This window comes from Oncorhynchus keta, chromosome 19, assembly GCF_023373465.1.
Source record: "Oncorhynchus keta strain PuntledgeMale-10-30-2019 chromosome 19, Oket_V2, whole genome shotgun sequence".
Classification (NCBI taxonomy): domain Eukaryota; kingdom Metazoa; phylum Chordata; class Actinopteri; order Salmoniformes; family Salmonidae; genus Oncorhynchus; species Oncorhynchus keta.
In genome coordinates, this window is record NC_068439.1 from 27,452,743 (window position 1) to 27,471,714 (window position 18,972).

General features: G+C 44.2%; 1 protein-coding gene and 1 pseudogene across 1 annotated transcript; one reads left to right on the forward strand and one right to left on the reverse strand.

Moving 5' to 3' along the window:
- Positions 1-705: 705 nt before the first annotated feature.
- LOC118398025 (3-oxoacyl-[acyl-carrier-protein] synthase, mitochondrial-like) lies at positions 706-8,864 on the reverse strand (annotated as a pseudogene).
- A 76-nt stretch (positions 8,865-8,940) lies between these two features.
- On the forward strand, positions 8,941-18,954 carry ngly1 (N-glycanase 1). The gene is made up of 12 exons (XM_035792976.2): positions 8,941-9,116; positions 12,301-12,415; positions 12,593-12,793; positions 13,096-13,258; positions 14,590-14,809; positions 15,047-15,168; positions 15,464-15,609; positions 15,877-15,987; positions 16,348-16,524; positions 16,784-16,975; positions 17,266-17,443; positions 17,687-18,954. The coding sequence occupies exons 1-12, from the start codon at positions 9,016-9,018 to the stop codon at positions 17,863-17,865; spliced, it is 1,905 nt and encodes a 634-aa protein (XP_035648869.1). The 5' UTR covers positions 8,941-9,015; the 3' UTR covers positions 17,866-18,954.
- Positions 18,955-18,972: the final 18 nt, after the last annotated feature.

Here is an 18,972-nt window from a genome sequence, read left to right on the forward strand (position 1 = left end):
CCTGGGGGAGCTCCTGACTGACATGTGTACATGATGCATTGAGTTGGTTGGAACCTCTCCAGCACGCTGATAACAAAGAATGATTCATTTAATATTGACTTCAGGTGTCCCTGGTGGTAATTTCCACGACACTAGGATGGATTAACACCGTAAATACCAGTACATACACAAAATGCTCTGCTTGCATGTATTGCTGATTTAACAAACAAAACCCTAAACACTTTCAGTTAGAAATGTTAGATCATCTATCCTCCAATAAACAGCAGTGCTAAATCCGGTTGTAGAATTACACCAGTGGTTCTTTGGTCACTCTATCCGCAATCACATTTTGCTCTACCATCCTCTATAGGTCAAGTATCCCCAGGTTTACCCATAACCCAGGTTGAGAACCACTGAATTCCACCATTAAAAACCCTGTTTTGGAGGACAGGAAGTGGGCATTTGGGACCCAAATGAGTGACTGTGATGTGGTGGATGGTGGATCCAGGAAGCCTTGGGAAGTTACACTTTATGACTAACCAACTGCTCATTACTGGGCTGGGACACATTCTTCTATTACAATAGGCTCTGAGATGGAGCTGAACTTCCTGTATAGACTGTCTAAATATAAAAGGTAATAAACCCATAGCTTCTCCAGTGTAGTCTCCATGTGAGACAGTGCCACCTGCTGGTGATAAATATATATACTACTGGTATTCAAGTACACAAAGTATATCTGTATTTTAATAAACAAAATGCAAACATCGATCATAATTTCATGCAAATTATTTACTGTTACATGTCCCAATATAATATTGAGAACATATTGAAACTGAAATACTAGGAATCTATAAAGGATCTGTTGCGAAATCAAATCCCATACAAAACCAGTAAGAAGTGAATCCTTCAGACAAGCTTTTCAGACACTGGTGAAACACAGCGACACATTAGTCACCCCAAAAGCAAAAGAGTTTGAGAAATACCCATCTGCCCCCTGTCTTCCACTGCTATGCAGTGCAGGGCACATAGTTCAGGTCAAACTCTGGCTCAGTGAAGTCCAGGTTGAGGGTGGGTGTGTGGCAAAATGCTGTGGTAGCAGGCCAGAGCAGTGAAGGCTGCCTCTAGGGCCCCGGCAGCCCCCAGGAGAAGCCCCATGGCCCCTTTAGTGGAGGGGACAGCCAGGGTGGCGGCGTGCTGCTGGAACAGTCTCTTGATGGCAGTGTTCTCTGCAGAATCACCTAGTGGTGTAGAGGTGGCATGTGCATTCCCATACGTCACATGGGCTGGTTCCACACTAGTGTCTCAGAGTGCTGCAGACATGCACCTGGAAGAAGAACAGGAGAATGAAAGTGGACTGTAAAAATGCCATGACTTCAAATACGTTCACAATTTCATTTAAAAAAATAATTTTAAAACGTTTTAAAATAGGCCTAAGATTTTTAAATGTTTTATGTCATGGTCAAGTTGATAGATTTTGATAATGGTACTGGCTACAGTACATCTCAATGATTCATTAACACAAATAGTATGCACCTGGTGAAAGAGTGCTATAAACCCCATCCATGACTATTACCCGATGGCTCCATCTCCATCAGCAGTGGGGGCTGTGATGTGGCTGGCGTCCCTTGACAGGCCATACCCCAGCACCCCAGCATACACCCTGGCCCCCCTCCTCACAGCATACTCCCACTCCTCCAGGAACACCACCGCAGACCCTTCACCCATCACAAACCCACCCCTCTCTGGGTGTAAGGGCCGTGATGCCAGCCTGGGCTGGTCGTTCCAATGGGTACCCAAAGCCTTTCAAGTAAATGTAAAAGTTGAATTACACCCACATAGCAGTCAATACCAACTGAAATCCATGAACATACAAATGGCGTAGGCATATCTTAATACATATGTAAAAATGTATAAAAAGGACAGACTAGATGTATACTAACAACAACAATAACACAAAAAAAACAAATATCCTGGGATCTTCAAGATTTACCTCGCCCTCACAAACCCTGCAATTGACAGAGGTCCCACACAGGCTTCTGTCCCACCCACTACCATGGCGACAGCGTCTCCGTGGGCATGGTGTCCAGTTTTGCAGGCGGTGGACACGGAGTGGTTGGGGCCTTTTAGTTTGTGCTTAATGCTGACGTGACCTGCAGCCATGTTGACCAGGATACGAGGCACAAAGGGGCTGACCTAGAATACAATCGAAATGGAAATGGGTGTTTATTTGCAGACTGTTCTTATATAATCCCAAGTTCTCAACCCTCCTCTGCAAATAGGACACATTCAGACTACAAAGGGAAGCACAGCTGCAAGCTGCCCAGTGACACGAGCCTACCAGACGAGCTAAATCACTTCTATGCTCGCTTCGAGGCAAGCAACACTGAGGCAAGCAACACTGAGGCAAGCAACACTGAGGCATGCATGAGAGCATCAGCTGTTCCGGGCAACTGTATGATCACGCTCTCCATAGCTGACGTGAGTAAGACCTTTAAACAGGTCAACATACACAAGGCTGCGGGGCCAGACGGATTACCAGGACGTGTGCTCCCGGCATGTGCTGACCAACTGGCAGGTGTCTTTACTGACATTTTCAACATGTCCCTGATTGAGTCTGTAATGCCAACATGTTTCAAGCAGACCATCATAGTCCCTGTGCCCAAGAACACAAAGGTAACCTGCCTAAATGACTACAGACCCGTAGTACTCACGCCCATAGCCATGAAATGCTTTGAAAGGTTGGTAATGGCTCACATCAACACCATTATTCCAGAAACCTTAGACCCACTTCAATTTGCATACCGCCCAAACAGATCCAGTGTATGCAATCTCTATTGCACTCCACACTGCCCTTTCCCACCTGGACAAAAGGAACACCGATGTGAGAATGCTATTCATTGACGACAGCTCAGCGTTCAACACCATAGTGCCCTCAAAGCTCATCACTAAGCTAAGGATCCTGGGACTAAACACCTCCCTCTGCAACTGGATCCTGGACTTCCTGACGGGCCACCCCCAGGTTGTGAGGGTAGGTAGCAACACATCTGCCACACTGATCCTCAACACTGGAGTTCCCCAGGGGTGCCTGCTCTGTCCCCTCCTGTACTCCCTGTTCACCCACGACTGCATGGCCAGGCACGACTCCAACACCATCATTAAGTTTGCAGACGACACAACCGTGATCACCGACAACGACGAGACAGCCTATAGGGAGGAGGTCAGAGACCTGGCCGGGTGGTGCCAGAATAAAAACCTATCCCACAATGTAACCAAGACTAAGGAGATGATTGTGGACTACAGGAAAAGTAGGATCGATGGGGCTGTAGTAGAGCAGGTGGAGAGCTTCAAGTTCCTTGGTGTCCACATCAGCAACAAACTAGAATGGTCCAAACACACCAAGACAGTCATTTTTTATTTTTTTATTTCACCTTTATTTAACCAGGTAGGCTAGTTGAGAACAAGTTCTCATTTGCAACTGCGACCTGGCCAAGATAAAGCATAGCAGTGTGAACAGACAACACAGAGTTCCACATGGAGTAAACAATTAACAAGTCAATAACACAGTAGAAAAAAAGGGGAGTCTATATACAATGTGTGCAAAAGGCATGAGGAGGTAGGCGAATAATTACAATATTGCAGATTAACACTGGAGTGATAAATGATCAGATGATCATGTACAGGTAGAGATATTGGTGTGCAAAAGAGCAGAAAAGTAAATAAATAAAAACTGTGGGGATGAGGTAGGTGAAAATGGGTGGGCTATTTACCAATAGATTATGTACAGCTGCAGCGATCGGTTAGCTGCTCAGATAGCTGATGTTTGAAGTTGGTGAGGGAGATAAAAGTCTCCAACTTCAGCGATTTTTGCAATTCGTTCCAATCACAGGCAGCAGAGTACTGGAACGAAAGGCGGCCGAATGAGGTGTTGGCTTTAGGGATGATCAGTGAGATACACCTGCTGGAGCGAGTGCTACAGATGGGTGTTGCCAACGTGACCAGTGAACTGAGATAAGGCTGAGCTTTACCTAGCTTTACCTAGCATGGCCTTGTAGACCTGGAGCCAGTGGGTCTGGCGACGAATATGTAGCGAGGGCCAGCCACCTAGAGCATACAAATCGCAGTTGTGGGTAGTATAAGGTGCTTTAGTGACAAAACGGATGGCACTGTGATAAACTGCATCCAGTTTGCTGAGTAGAGTGTTGGAGGCAATTTTGTAGATGACATCGCCGAAGTCGAGGATCGGTAGGATAGTCAGTTTTACTAGGGTAAGCTTGGCAGCGTGAGTGAAGGAGGCTTTGTTGCGGAATAGAAAGCTGACTCTTGATTTGATTTTCGATTGGAGATGTTTGATATGGGTCTGGAAGGAGAGTTTGCAGTCTAGCCAGACACCTAGGTACTTATAGGTGTCCACATATTCAAGGTCGGAACCATCCAGTGTGGTGATGCTAGTCGGGCATGCGGGTGCAGGCAGCGATCGGTTGAAAAACATGCATTTGGTTTTACTAGCGTTTAAGAGCAGTTGGAGGCCACGGAAGGAGTGTTGTATGGCATTGAAGCTTGTTTGGAGGTTAGATAGCACAGTGTCCAATGGCGGACCGAAAGTATATAGAATGGTGTCGTCTGCGTAGAGGTGGATCAGGGAATCGCCCGCAGCAAGAGCAACATCATTGATATATACAGAGAAAAGAGTCGGCCCGAGAATTGAACCCTGTGGCACCCCCATAGAGACTGCCAGAGGACCGGACAGCACGCCCTCCGATTTGACACACTGAACTCTGTCTGCAAAGTAATTGGTGAACCAGGCAAGGCAGTCATCCGAAAAACCGAGGCTACTGAGTCTGCCGATAAGAATATGGTGATTGACAGTCGAAAGCCTTGGCAAGGTCGATGAAGATGGCTGCACAGTACTGTCTTTTATCGATGGCGGTTATGATGTCGTTTAGTACCTTGAGTGTGGCTGAGGTGCACCCGTGACCGGCTCGGAAACCAGATTGCATAGCGGAGACGGTACGGTGGGATTCGAGATGGTCAGTGACCTGTTTGTTGACTTGGCTTTCGAAGACCTTAGATAGGCAGGGCAGAATGGATATAGGTCTGTAACAGTTTGGGTCCAGGGTGTCTCCCTCTTTGAAGAGGGGGATGACTGCAGCAGCTTTCCAATCCTTGGGGATCTCAGACGATATGAAAGAGAGGTTGAACAGGCTGGTAATAGGGGTTGCGACAATGGCGGCGGATAGTTTCAGAAATAGAGGGTCCAGATTGTCAAGCCCAGCTGATTTATACGGGTCCAGGTTTTGCAGCTCTTTCAGAACATCTGCTATCTGGATTTGGGTAAAGGAGAACCTGGAGAGGCTTGGGCGAGGAGCTGCGGGGGGGCCGGAGCTGTTGGCCCGAGGTAGGAGTAGCCAGGCGGAAGGCATGGCCAGCCGTTGAGAAATGCTTGTTGAAGTTTTCGATAATCATGGATTTGTCGGTGGTGACCGTGTTCCCTAGCCTCAGTGCAGTGGGCAGCTGGGAGGAGGTGCTCTTGTTCTCCATGGACTTCACAGTGTCCCAGAACTTTTTGGAGTTGGAGCTACAGGATGCAAACTTCTGCCTGAAGAAGCTGGCCTTAGCTTTCCTGACTGACTGCGTGTATTGGTTCCTGACTTCCCTGAACAGTTGCATATCGCAGGGACTGTTCGATGCTATTGTAGTCCGCCACAGGATGTTTTTGTGCTGGTCGAGGGCAGTCAGGTCTGGAGTTAACCAAGGGCTGTATCTGTTCTTAGTTCTGCATTTTTTGAACGGCGCATGCTTATCTAAAATGGTGAGGAAGTTACTCTTAAAGAATGACCAGGCATCCTCAACTGACGGGATGAGGTCAATGTCCTTCCAGGATACCCGGGCCAGGTCGATTAGAAAGGCCTGCTCACAGAAGTGTTTTAGGGAGCGTTTGACAGTGATGAGGGGTGGTCGTTTGACTGCGGCACCGTAGCGGATACAGGCAATGAGGCAGTGGTCGCTGAGATCCTGGTTGAAGACAGCGGAGGTGTATTTGGAGGGCCAGTTGGTCAGGATGACGTCTATGAGGGTGCCCTTGCTTACAGAGTTAGGGTTTTACCTGGTGGGTTCCTTGATGATTTGTGTGAGATTGAGGGCATCTAGCTTAGATTGTAGGACTGCCGGGGTGTTAAGCATATCCCAGTTTAGGTCAACTAACAGAACAAACTCTGAAGCTAGATGGGGGGCAATCAGTTCACAAATGGTGTCCAGGGCACCGCTGGGAGCTGAGGGGGGTCGGTAGCAGGCGGCAACACTGAGAGACTTATTTCTGGAGAGAGTAATTTTCAGAATTAGTAGTTCGAACTGTTTGGGTATGGACCTGGAAAGTATGACATTACTTTGCAGGCTATCTCTGCAGTAGACTGCAACTCCTCCCCCTTTGGCAGTTCTATCTTGACGGAAGATGTTATAGTTGGGTATGAAAATCTCTGAATTTTTGGTGGCCTTCCTGAGCCAGGATTCAGACACGGCAAGGACATCAGGGTTAGCAGAGTGTGCTAAAGCAGTGAGTAAAACAAACTTAGGGAGGAGGCTTCTGATGTTGACATGCATGAAACCAAGGCTTTTTCGATCACAGAAGTCAACAAATGAGGGTGCCTGGGGACATGCAAGGCCTGGGTTTACCTCCACATCACCCGCGGAACAGAGAAGGAGTAGTATGAGGGTGCGGCTAAAGACTATCAAAACTGGTCGCCTAGAGCGTTGGGGACAGAGAATAAGAGGAGCAGGTTTCTGGGCATGGTAGAATATATTCAGGGCATAATGCGCAGACAGGGGTATGGTGGGGTGCGGGTACGGCGGAGGTAAGCCCAGGCACTGGGTGATGATGAGAGAGGTTTTATCTCTGGACATGCTGGTTGTAATGGGTGAGGTCACCGCATATGTGGGAGGTGGGACAAAGGAGGTATCAGGGGTATGAGGAGTGGGACTAGGGGCTTCATTGTGAACTAAAACAATGATAACTAACCTGAGCAACAGTATACAAGGCATATTGACATGAAGAGGGCACAACAAAGCCTAATCCCCCCCTAGGAAACTAAAAAGATTTGGCATGGGTCCTGAGATCCTCAAAAGGTTCTACAGCTGCAACATCGAGAGCATCCTGACTGGTTGCATCACTGCCTGGTAAGGCAATTGCTAGGCCTCTGACCGCAAGGCACTACAGAGGGTAGTGCGTATGGCCCAGTACATTACTGGGGCTAAGCTGCCTGCCATCCAGGACCTCTACACCAGGCGGTGTCAGAGGAAGGCCCTAAAAATTGTCAAAGACCCCAGCCACCCCAGTCATAGACTGTTCTCTCTTCTACCGCATGGCAAGCAGAACCGGAGTGCCAAGTCTAGGACAAAAAGGCTTCTCAACAGTTTTTACCCTCAAGCCATAAGACTCCTGAACAGGTAATCAAATGGCTACCCAGACTATTTGCATTGCGTGCCCCCCCCCAAACCCTCTTTTTACGCTGCTGCTACTCTCTGTTTATCATATATGCATAGTCACTTTAACTATACATTCATGTACATACTACCTCAATCGGGCCGACCAACCAGTGCTCCCACACGTTGGCTAACCTGCATTGTGTCCCGCCACCTTCCAAACCCTCTTTTACGCTTCTGCTACTTTCTGTTCATCATATATGCATAGTGACTTCAACCATATCTACATAAACATACTACTTCAATCAGCCTGACTAACCGGTGGCTGTATGTAGCCTCGCTACATCCTCGCTACTGTGTATATAGCCTGTCTTTTTAATGTTGTTTTATTTCTTTACTTACCTATTGTATCCCTAATACCTTTTTTGCACTATTGGTTAGAGCCTGTAAGTAAGCATTTCACTATAAGGTTTTGTTTATTCCATGTGTAACTCTGTGTTGTTGTTTGTGTCACACTGTTATGCTTTATCTTGGCCAGGTCGCAGTTGCAAATGAGAACTTGTTCTCAACTAGCCTACCTGGTTAAATAAAAGGTGAAATAAAAAAATGTAATAAAAAATAGAATAAATCATACCAAGTTTGATGATTCTGTTATAATCAGTGAAAACGTTATTGATTTATATAGCTTTAAATGGCATTTTATAGATGTGTATTTCTATCATGTCAAAACTGGATTTTCTCTCTCAAAACAAAGGTTGTAAAAGTATGCTAGACATTTATAGAATACATCATATCTAGTTTGATGTTTCTATGACAAACGGTGAATTAGTTATTGATTTATACAGTTTTAAATGGCATTTGATAGATTTGATGTATTTCTATCAAGTCAAAACTGGATTTTTTCCTCAAAACAAAGGTTGTAAAACTATGCTAGACATTTATAGAATAAACCATATCTAGTTTTATGTTTCTGTGACAATCAATGAATTAGTTATTTTAAATGGCTTTTGGCAAATGTCTTATGAATGTCTATTGAAAGTCCGAATGTGTGAATATAAAACCAACTTTATCCTTACTGCTCCAGCCTGGACCCAGGCTGTCAATGACTGATCCCTCACCAACACGACAACATAACAGGCTATTAGTGTTGTAATTTGTCCAACTACGAAATACACCTCCCTGAATCATCTATTTGCCTCTTACCACGTGAAAGCGACGATATATTATGTCATTATACCTCTGAAATCCTCTGCAAATGTCAAATGTGTCTTGCTCACACACTGGCATCCAAGCAAGTGAGTTCATTCAACGGGGATACTATCGTATTGCCTGGAACCATACATTGAACATAGAAGTGTAGATTACAATGTATATACAACAGAACAATGTCAATTAATTTATACATTTGGGAAATATTGATTTATGGATGTCATTACCATATTTTACATCGATTTCTGAATAGTTTTTATTTTTAATATTCGTGATTTGTTCAGGCATTGCAATGGCAGCTATTTGGATTATTTACTTGAAGTTGCTAGCAGCAATGAAATCGTCGTTCATATAACTAGCTACCCTAGTGAGTAAAATACGTCCAGGGAAGGAGGTTGTAGCAGAGAGGACATGGCTGGGTCTCAAGGATTCTCAACACTATGCGAAAATTCGAATGAAGTGTTTCTAGACGTCGCGAAATTGTTGATCACCTATGCCGACAACATTCTTAGGTAATACTGTCTGTGTGCTTGAATGTAAGCGGAAAAGATTGCCTAGCTAACTTTGCTAGTTAGCTTATAATGCTAGCTTCCTTACTAACTAACTTAGATTCTTTAGCTCATAGTTATACATTATGCAGTGTCATCTTGTTGAAAAGAAAATGGAAATATGAGGCTACTGAAACGGGCAAAGCTGTCATCCGCTCGAGTTGCGAACGCTTGTTACATTGTAACGGCATTTATTTTCCTATTGGAAACGATTGTAACAAATTTAACTACTTATCTCTAACTCAACTTTATCTCACGCAGCTGCTGAGTAACGTATGAAAATTGCTTTAAAGGAACTCAAAGACCTGCCTGTTCTTTATACCGACATAACATACAATGCCTTGCAAAAATATGCAGACCCCTTGCCTGTTGGATTTAATTTAAATTGAAGAAAGTCAGACACAATCATGTCTAAGTGGATTTCTTTTTTTAAAATTAATAAAATGTAATAACTAAAATATAGTCGTATTCAGCTCCCTAAGTCGATACGTGTTAGGAAAACCCATTAGCATCGATTACAGCTGTCTTCTTGGGCAGCTGCAAAATGCAGAATTTGCTCCTCCATTTCCTTGTTGCTAAAATTCTAATTGTTCGCCTAATTTCAGTTTGACAAAACAATGTACAATCATTGTACCATCTCTAAACCGCTGTGAAATATTTGCAATAACCTAAAATATGGTATTTTATGCTTTATTTAAGCTACCTAAAGTAACATACTGACCACACCGCTCCCATCGCGTGCACAAGCGTTGCGAAATAAATGTACACATGCATGTTATTCAATCATTGCGTCTGCGTTGCCAAGCGCTAAAATAGAAGTCAGTTCTATTTGTGATACCTTGTGCAAGCCCTGCCTCTCCCATCTCCTCATTGGTTATACCCACTTGGGTGATTGAAAGATGAACTGAAGTCGGTTGTTGTGGTATTATTATGAAAGTTAGATGCCAATTGCCATATAAATTGGCGATCACGACACACAGGTTGAAATATCAAAACTCTGACCCAATTATAGTAATTTAGTCAAAAAGCATTAAACATTTATGCCAATTTAGCCAGCTAGCTTGCTGTTGCTAGCTAATTTGTCCTGGGATATAAATGTTTAGTTGTTTTACCTGAAATCCACAAGGTCCTCTACTCTAAAAATTAATACACACATAAAACGGTCAACCGAATTGTTTCTAGTCATCTCTCCACCTTCCAGGCCTTTTCTTCTTTGGACATTATATGGCGTTAGATGCCAAACTTTCATAGTATTACCACGACGACCAACAGACCTCAGTTTCTCTTTCAATCACCCCCGTGGGTATAACCAATGAGGAGATGGCACGTGGGTATCTGCTTCTATAAACCAATGAGGAGATGGGAGAGGCAGGACTTCGTCACAAATAGAACTGACTTCTATTTTAGCGCTTGGCAACGCAGATGCTTGTTGGCACGCGTGAGCAGTGTGGGTGCAATGGTTGAATAACATGTATGTGTACATTTACTTTTGCGCCGTGAGCGGTGTGTGTTAGTTCTATGTTAATTTGGTCAGTCTTCCAAAAAGTTACGTATTGCAGCTTTAAAGTTATGGGAGTTGTCTTGAGTATTTCTGGGTAAATCTCTACTCGATTTGCACACCTGGATTGTGCAATATTTGCCCATTTTATTACTTTCAAAATTATTCAAGGTCTGTCGAGCTGTTGTGGGATCATGGCTACACAGCAATTGTCATGTCTTGTCATAGATTTTAAAGCAGATTTGTCAAAACTGTAACTTGGCCACTCCAGAAAGTTCAGTCTTCTTGGTAAGCAACTCCAGTGTAGATTTGGCCTTGTATTTTAGGTTGTCCTGCTGAAAGGTGAATTCCTCTCCCAGTGACTGGTGTATGGCAGACTGACTGAAGCAGGTTTTCCTCTAGCATTTTGCATGTGCTTAGGTCCACCCCATTTATTTTTATTCTGGAAAAAAAACTCCATTATTTGCCAATGTCAAGCATACCATACCATGATTCAGCCACCACCATGCTTGAAAATAAAGAGGCAGTTACTCAATGATGTGTTGGCTTTGCCCCAAACATAAGGCTTTACATTTAGGCCAAATGATGTGTTCCTTTGCTGTGTTTTTTGTCGTTGTTGCAGTATTACTTTAGTTCCTTGTTGCATACAAGATGCATGTTTTGGAATATTTTTATTCTGTATATTTCTATTATTTTCACTCTGTCATATAGGTTATTATTGTGGAGTTCCTACAATGTTGTTCCACCCTTATTTCTCTCCCATCACAGCCATTGAACTCTAGCCATTATGGCCTCATGGTATTTTGTTAATTTAACCTTCATTTAACTAGGCAAGTCAGATAAGAACTAATTCTTATTTACAATGACTGCCTATCCCACCCGACTCTGGGCCAATTGTGCACCGCCCTATGGGACTCCCAATCACGGCTGGTTGTGATACAGCCTGGAATCAAACCAGGGTGTCTGTAGTGACGCCTCTAGTACTGAGATGCAGTGCCTTAGACCGCTGCGCCACGCGGGAGCCCATGGTAACATCCCTGAGCAGTTTCATTCCTGTCCTGCAGCTCAGTTCAGAAGGACAACCATCTTTGCTGTGTCTGGGTGGTTGAATACATAAACAAAAGCATAGTTATCTTGACCATGCTTAAGGAGATATTCAATGTCTGATTTTGTTTTTAAAGTTTTAATTTAAAACAATTTGTTATTATTACCCGTCTACCAATCACTGCCCTCTTTTATGAGGCTTTTGAAAAGCTCCCTGATCTTTGTAGTTAAATTCAATACTTGATTGAGTGACCTGACAGATGTTGTATGCATGGGGGACAGAGGAACGTTTAGTCATTCAAAAATGTCAACCTGTATTATATCACACTGAAATAGTCCATTTGATTTGTTCAGCCAAATTGTATTCCTGGGCTAATTTAGTCTAAACAGAAGGGCTGAATACGTATGCAACAAATTCATAATTTTAAATCTTAAAAAATAGTTTTTCTTCCACTGAGTATTTTGTGTGGATTGACAAATTACAATCCATTTTAATCCCACTGCATCACAAAACGTTAAGAAATCCACAGGGTCTGAATACATTTGCAAGGCACTGTGCATCCAATACATTTTCACTAGCTAAGATATTTGTGAATGTCCTTGCAGGAATCCCAATGAAGGCAAATACAGGTCTATTCGAATAGGGAACCCTACATTTTCCACCAAACTCCTTCCTATCAGAGGGGCAGTGGAGTGCCTCTTTGAGATGGGCTTTGAGGAGGTAGGCTACTGTTGTCATCCTTATTCCAAAAACACACTTGATTGCATGTCATTGAAATGTCAGGAAAGATGTATGCATGACTGCCTTTGAAAAGTTCTCCATAAGTAAACATGCCAGAAGCCTCGATGCATGTATTTTGGGATGCATTTTTATCTGGATGTCTCCCTCTCTCCTCAGGCTGAAACTCACCTGGTGTTCCCCAAGTCTGCCTCTGTGGACCAGCTGAGGAGAATCCGGGAGTCCATCGCTGCAGAAAGGGATCAGAGACTGGGTGTGGGGCAGCCCCAACAGTCTCCTGTGACAGCAAGTGCCACACCCCTGGCCTCAGCTCCGGCCTCGGCAGCAGCCCAGGGTCCACCTGTTACTGTACCCTCCTTGGTAAAGCTTCAGTCTTGTGTGATAATTTCTCTCTGATACACTTTTGTATTTTTTTATTTGTATTTTATTAGGATCCCCATTAGCAGTTGCAAAAGCAGCAGCTCCTCTTCCTGGGGTCCACATGAAACATAATACAGAACATCAGTAGACAAGAACAGCTCAAGGACAGAACTACATACATGTTCTTACTTTGTCAGTAAACAATTGCATCCCTTCAATTGAACTCTTATCTCTCTCACCCCCCCCCTCTCTCCCTTTTTAATCTATCTATCTATCTCCCTCCCTCTGTTTCTGTTCATCAGGAAAGCAGTATGATCTTCCTGACCACCCTCCAGTCTAACTTCCAGCATGTGATGGAGTATGAGAACTCAGAGCTACAGCAGAAGGCTTTAGGTGTTATACCACACCAGCAGCTGACCACCACAGCCAAGGAGAAACTACAGCAGGCCAAGCAGGCTGATCCAGGTAACACCAACCCCGTAGTTCAGAGTTCCTATTCAGGTTTAACCTCGTTCCCAGTCTCAATTGCTATTGCTGGTTGGCAGATGAGATGAATTCCGGCTAAACCAGTTCTACTGTGCTTTATAAACAAGCATTTCGCTACACTCGCATTAACATCTGCTAACCATGTGTATGTGACAAATAAAATTTGATTTGATGATTTGATAAACGCTGGGTGGATTGAAACAAAGATGTGGAACTTCACATGGTGCACCGTGGTTGTACAGTTTTTCTTAATGATACTGAGTGCTAAAATAAGCTTGATTGGAATGAAAAACTCACAACAACAAACCAGTGATTTTGGCTGATCTTCAGGGGTGCAAACTAGTCACCTTTTGGTGAAATTCGCCTTTTTGAATCCAAAATAGGTGACGTACGTGATTCGTGTAGATCCAATGAGAAGTTTGGGGGTGGGGGGCTTTGGCTGACTACTGGCTGTATGCGAACGAGTGATACGCGTTTGGAGCAATACTGGATGTATCCAAGGCTTAGCCAACGTTCACGTAACAGAATGCAGAGCGTGACTGAAGAGAGAAGAGACAATCAATTTGTTAGTTACAACCGCATCAGTGCACGCTCTGGAAAGAGTGGTAAATCAGTGGCCAATGATAGTTGCATTTGAGATCAGCAGTGCGGATAATTTTAGCACTTATTGTTGATTTAACGAGACAGTAAGCTAGCTTCAATAGGCGTAATAATAATTAAAACGACAACAAGAACACTGTTGCTACTTCACTCGACACAGAAGGTGCATGAATAAAGGAGCAAACTCTTCAGAGCTTGTAATCAAACAGTTGATGTATATTGTATTTCAGGATGTCCATGAACATTTTTATTTTATTTTTAATTTGACCCCTTTTTCTCCAATTTCGTGGTGTCCAATTGTTTTAGTAGTTACTATCTTGTCTCATCGCTACAACTCCTGTACAGGCTCGGGAGAGACGAAGGTTGAAAGTCATGCATCCTCCGATACACAACCCAACCAAGCTGCACTGCTTTTTAACACAGCGCGCATCCAACCCGGAAGCCAGCCGCACCAGTGTGTCGGAGGAAACACCGTGCAACCTTGGTTAGTGCGCACTGCGCCCGGCCCGCCACAGGAGTCGCTGGTGCGCGATGAGACAAGGACATCCCTACCAGCCGGTTACGACAGAGCCTGGGCGCGAACCCAGGGTCTCTGGTGGCACAGCTGGCGCTGCGCAGCTGGCACACTGCGCCACCCGGGAGGCCGTCCATGAACTTTAAAGACATTTGTTCTTGCTTTGACCTTATTCCTCTCTCTCTCCGGTCTTCAGATTGCAACCTGAGTGAAGAGGACCTACTGGTGCTGGAGCTGCTCCGCTGGTTTAAAGGGGATTTCTTCTCCTGGGTGGACTGCCTGCCGTGCAACCACTGTGGGGGTCCAACCCAGTCCTCAGGCCCACTGGCCCCTTCTACAGAGGACCTTCGCTGGGGAGCCCAGAGGGTAGAGAACCATCACTGTCAGGCCTGTAACCACTCTACCAGGTTCCCCAGGTGGGTTCAATGAGTCAGTGTTTTCTCTATCATTATATATCCCACCTGTTTCAAAGAAGAGCTGGAACGTGATCCTACGTGGCCAGTTGGTAGGAGCGTGGCGCTAACAATTCCAAGGTCGTGGGTTCAATTTCTGCCGGGATTTTAATAAAAAAATGTATGCACTCACTACTGTATGTCACATTGGATAAAACATCTGCCAAGCTACATATTAAGACATCACTCTCCTGTGTGCAGGTACAACAACCCTGAGAAGCTGCTGGAAACCAGGAGAGGGCGCTGTGGGGAGTGGGCCAACTGTTTTACCCTGTGCTGCAGAGCCCTGGACCTGGAGGCCAGGTATATCTGGGACAGCACAGGTACTGTAACACTATTCATTCATGTTAAAGCACAGAAGCTGTTACTGGAGGCTCTACTAATTAAGACTGGTTCAGGAGGGGGACTCTCGACATGTTCCAATTCTGTGATAGTGTGACTGCTTTCCCATTCTCTGCTATTATCCCTGGAGAGGTTAATTGACTACGTGGAGCTATTGGCTCCGTGGCGGTTTATCCTATCTCAACTATTTCTAACTGGCCATAACTGTGTATCTCCGCAAATACTGTATGGCAGATATGTCGTTAAAATGTTCTCCTGTTCTTTGTCCTGTCCCAGACCATGTGTGGACGGAAGTGTACTCTGCATCTCAGCATCGCTGGCTGCACTGTGACTCCTGTGAGAACGCCTGTGACAAACCTTTGCTCTATGAGATTGGCTGGGGGAAGAAACTAGACTACGTTCTGGCTTTTTCCAAGGACCAGGTGAGGAACACACTCGCTCTCACACAGAATGTACACTTCGAAGGTGCCGGAGAGGGTTGGCGTTTCCCACTGAAAATGCAGCGTTCAAACACAATGCAATAGTGAGCATTCACTTAGGCCCAATCTGTTAAAGTATGATGCGATGCTTACCTAATCTCTTCACCCATGCTTAGCTTGATTACACACACTTCAGAAACAAATGAGTCAATAAGTCTCTAGCTGTGGCTTGCAGAGTTTTCAGGATGTTAGGAGTGTGTTGTGCTGCAGGTGGTGGATGTGACCTGGAGGTATTCCTGTTACCACCCAGAGGTCCTGTCCAGACGGAACAAGGTCCAGGAGCCCTGGCTGCTATACACCATCAACGGGCTCAATGCTGTGGTAGGTTCACCTCAGACCTCCACCACTTTTTAACCTCATATATTCATCACCAAACCCGTATCTACATATGTGTAAACCGGTATAGTGCTTCACGTGTTATGAGCATATATGTTATGCAATTTGTGTAGAGACCTCTTATCTGGTGAGGTAGATTGTAAACATACAAGCAACTGTATTCAAAAGGAGGCTTATTAAATGTACTTTTTAAACTAGACTTTTTTAAAGCTTAATGGCCCTGAATTTGCCAGTGGTGCCTCTATAGACAAAAGTCTCTTTACCCAGAGCCTGATAACATTCCTATCTGTTCATCTGTAGAGGATAGAGCTCAGTCACCCATCACTTTTCTGTATTCATGTCCAGAGGCAGCAGTCCCTGAGCTCTGAGAGGAAGAAGGAGCTGTTAGAGAGACTCCTAGTGGAGCTGGTGGAGTTTATATCTCCTAAGACACCCAAACAGGGCGAGCTGGGAGGACGCAACTCTGGCTCCCTGGCCTGGAGGAATGCCCGCGGCGAAACAGGGCCAGGGACTACTCCATCGGTGAGCTATACAGCTGTGTTACTGAGTCAAATAACTTGTTACTTCCTTGCATCTTTGTGGACCCACTGGGACCACTGATTCGAACAGGTATGACTGTAGTCGCTTTGGATAAAAGTGTCTGCTAAATGGTGTTGTTGTTATTATTAATAATAACTGTAATGGTCCTTTGAGTCAGATAGTTACAAGACAATTGTTCCTTGGGGACCAATGGGGGAAACGTTTCTTTTTAAATGAACGTATTTGTGTTTCTCTCTACCAGGCTGCTGCAGCAGAGTTTGTGTTTGTTCCGACTGAGAAGGAGAAGAGTGGGAGAGTATTCCATCTGCGGTACAACTCCACCAAGGATCACTACTGCAGGGTGTCCAATGACAGTGAGGACATCCAGGGCTGGGACAAGACTGTGTGGAGGAAAGAGTCTGTCTTCAGGAAGCTGGAGAATGACTGGCAGATGGTTAGTTTTTATCCATGATATATCATAAACGACAAGATGCAATGCTCTTATTGACTCAATCTAGTTCTTATATTGACACATCAATGGGATACTTTGTTGCTTTTCTGTCTTTTTAATATTGGTCAGTCTTTGATTGTTAATTCAAGGGCGTTCCTTTTTTTCAGAACCAATAATAAAGAAGTAGCCTTTATCAATATATCCTAACTTGTATGATGTATGTATCGCAACTGTAAATGTTTCCATATTTCTGCTGTCTTTTTCCTGTCAGTAAATGCGCTCTGTCCTGTCAGGTATATCTAGCTCGTACAGAGGGCTCATCGTCAGGGAAGATCAGTTGGAAGTTGGACTGTGCTCCTGTAAGGATGAAGATAAAGACTGTCTCAGTCAGAGCATGCAGCCAGACCTTTCACTCTGGAACCGTCCGCTGGGGTCTGCAGTCTGGACAGAACACCACAGAGTTCTCAGGAGGTTGATGGATGATTGATAGATTTGGCTGGTTTATGTGACCCATCCCTTTCACTATTAAGTCGGAAGCATTTTTTCAAATTGACTTGAAGTGCTAATTGTAATACTTAGTGATTTGTAAATGTAAAACAGATATTATGATTTGATAATCGGGTATGCTTTGCTTGTGCACTTAAATGTATATATTTTTCTTCTTTATCCTGCATAACAATGGCTTTATGTTTTGTCATGTTTTTGAACACCCAGACGGGGAGATGCATTTGCTTCTGGGTCTTTCTGGATCCTCTGAGTTGGTCTTGGAGGCGGAGCTAGCCGGAGGAGAGGGCGAGTCGTCATGGCAACACTCCCAGCTGTTCCGGCGGAGTTTGAATGAGCCGGAGGAATCCTCGTTGGAAATCCTTGTTGAGATGGAGGAGGATGCTTAATGATGGAGACACTGTGCATTCGATCGCTCTGAGCAAGGCGCTGCTACGTTAATCTTCATCACGTAATGAGTAGTTATTTTGGGATGCAACATGATGTATAGATCAGTGATTCTTCTCAGTGCCTTGCTCAAGATCAGGGGAGTCTAACTCATTCCATGGAGGGCCTAGTCTCTGCTTTTTTTTCGTTCTTTCAATTAAGACTTAGACTACCAGGTGAGGGGAGTTCCTTACTAATTAGTGACCATAATTCATCAATGAATTACAAGGGAGGTGTGAAAATCCAGACATACTGCCCTCTGTGGAATGAGATCGACACATGCTCAATATGATCACCTTGAATACACCGACTCTGTACATAGACATGTATAGTATAGTATATTCATATGAGTCTTGGCACTTATGAGACAAACGAAGGGTTAGTAGTTTGGTGATGATGATGGTTGTGGGTACAGGATGGATGGTTGGTCAATTAGTCCAATAATCCTTTGGGATCTGTGTGTCTTGAATCAATAATCTTATATTGATTACAGATTTTGTAATGAGGCTGGTTGGATATTTACTGCCAGGAATGTAGCAAGACCCAGACCCAGCTTCTGTATGACACAAAAGCCTCTTACCTAGACTGTCTCTGCCCAATAAGGAGTAACTTAATCCTCTTGGACCTCTTGGGAGCATATGGTGTCCAACAATGGCTTTCCACCTCAAAGGGGACAGTGGATCAATATGGCCTGGCTGCAAACCCCTGCCATAAGGTTCTGGCTCCTGGACATAGGAATATGACCTGTGAGCCTAAAGTCCATCTGATATGGATTTTCCACTTGTCTTTTGAAGAAAAGCAATATAATATCTGTGTATTTGTTGAATGGACCTCCAGAAAGCAAATTAACTATTGATAGGTTTTTATGTCAGTATCCACTTATGGACATACAGGTATTCTATATTTTATTTGTGGTGAATGCATGATGAAGACCTTTGTTAAAATATTTTAACTACAACTACCTTGCAGAAATATGAAAGAAGTTAATGTGTCCTTGTTCAAATATGTCAATTGTGCAATCGGTATAATAAAGGATACGCTTTTTTGATTAACTGGTTTCATGCAGTCTA

Excerpts from the sequence above, each read along its gene's own strand:
- ngly1 (XM_035792976.2), top strand. The coding sequence starts at position 9,016 with ATGGCTGGGTCTCAAGGATTCTCAACACTATGCGAAAATTCGAATGAA. Across the intron at positions 9,117-12,300 it reads TATGCCGACAACATTCTTAG|GAATCCCAATGAAGGCAAAT; the intron begins GTAATACTGTCT and ends ATGTCCTTGCAG. Across the intron at positions 15,610-15,876 it reads TGGCTTTTTCCAAGGACCAG|GTGGTGGATGTGACCTGGAG; the intron begins GTGAGGAACACA and ends GTTGTGCTGCAG.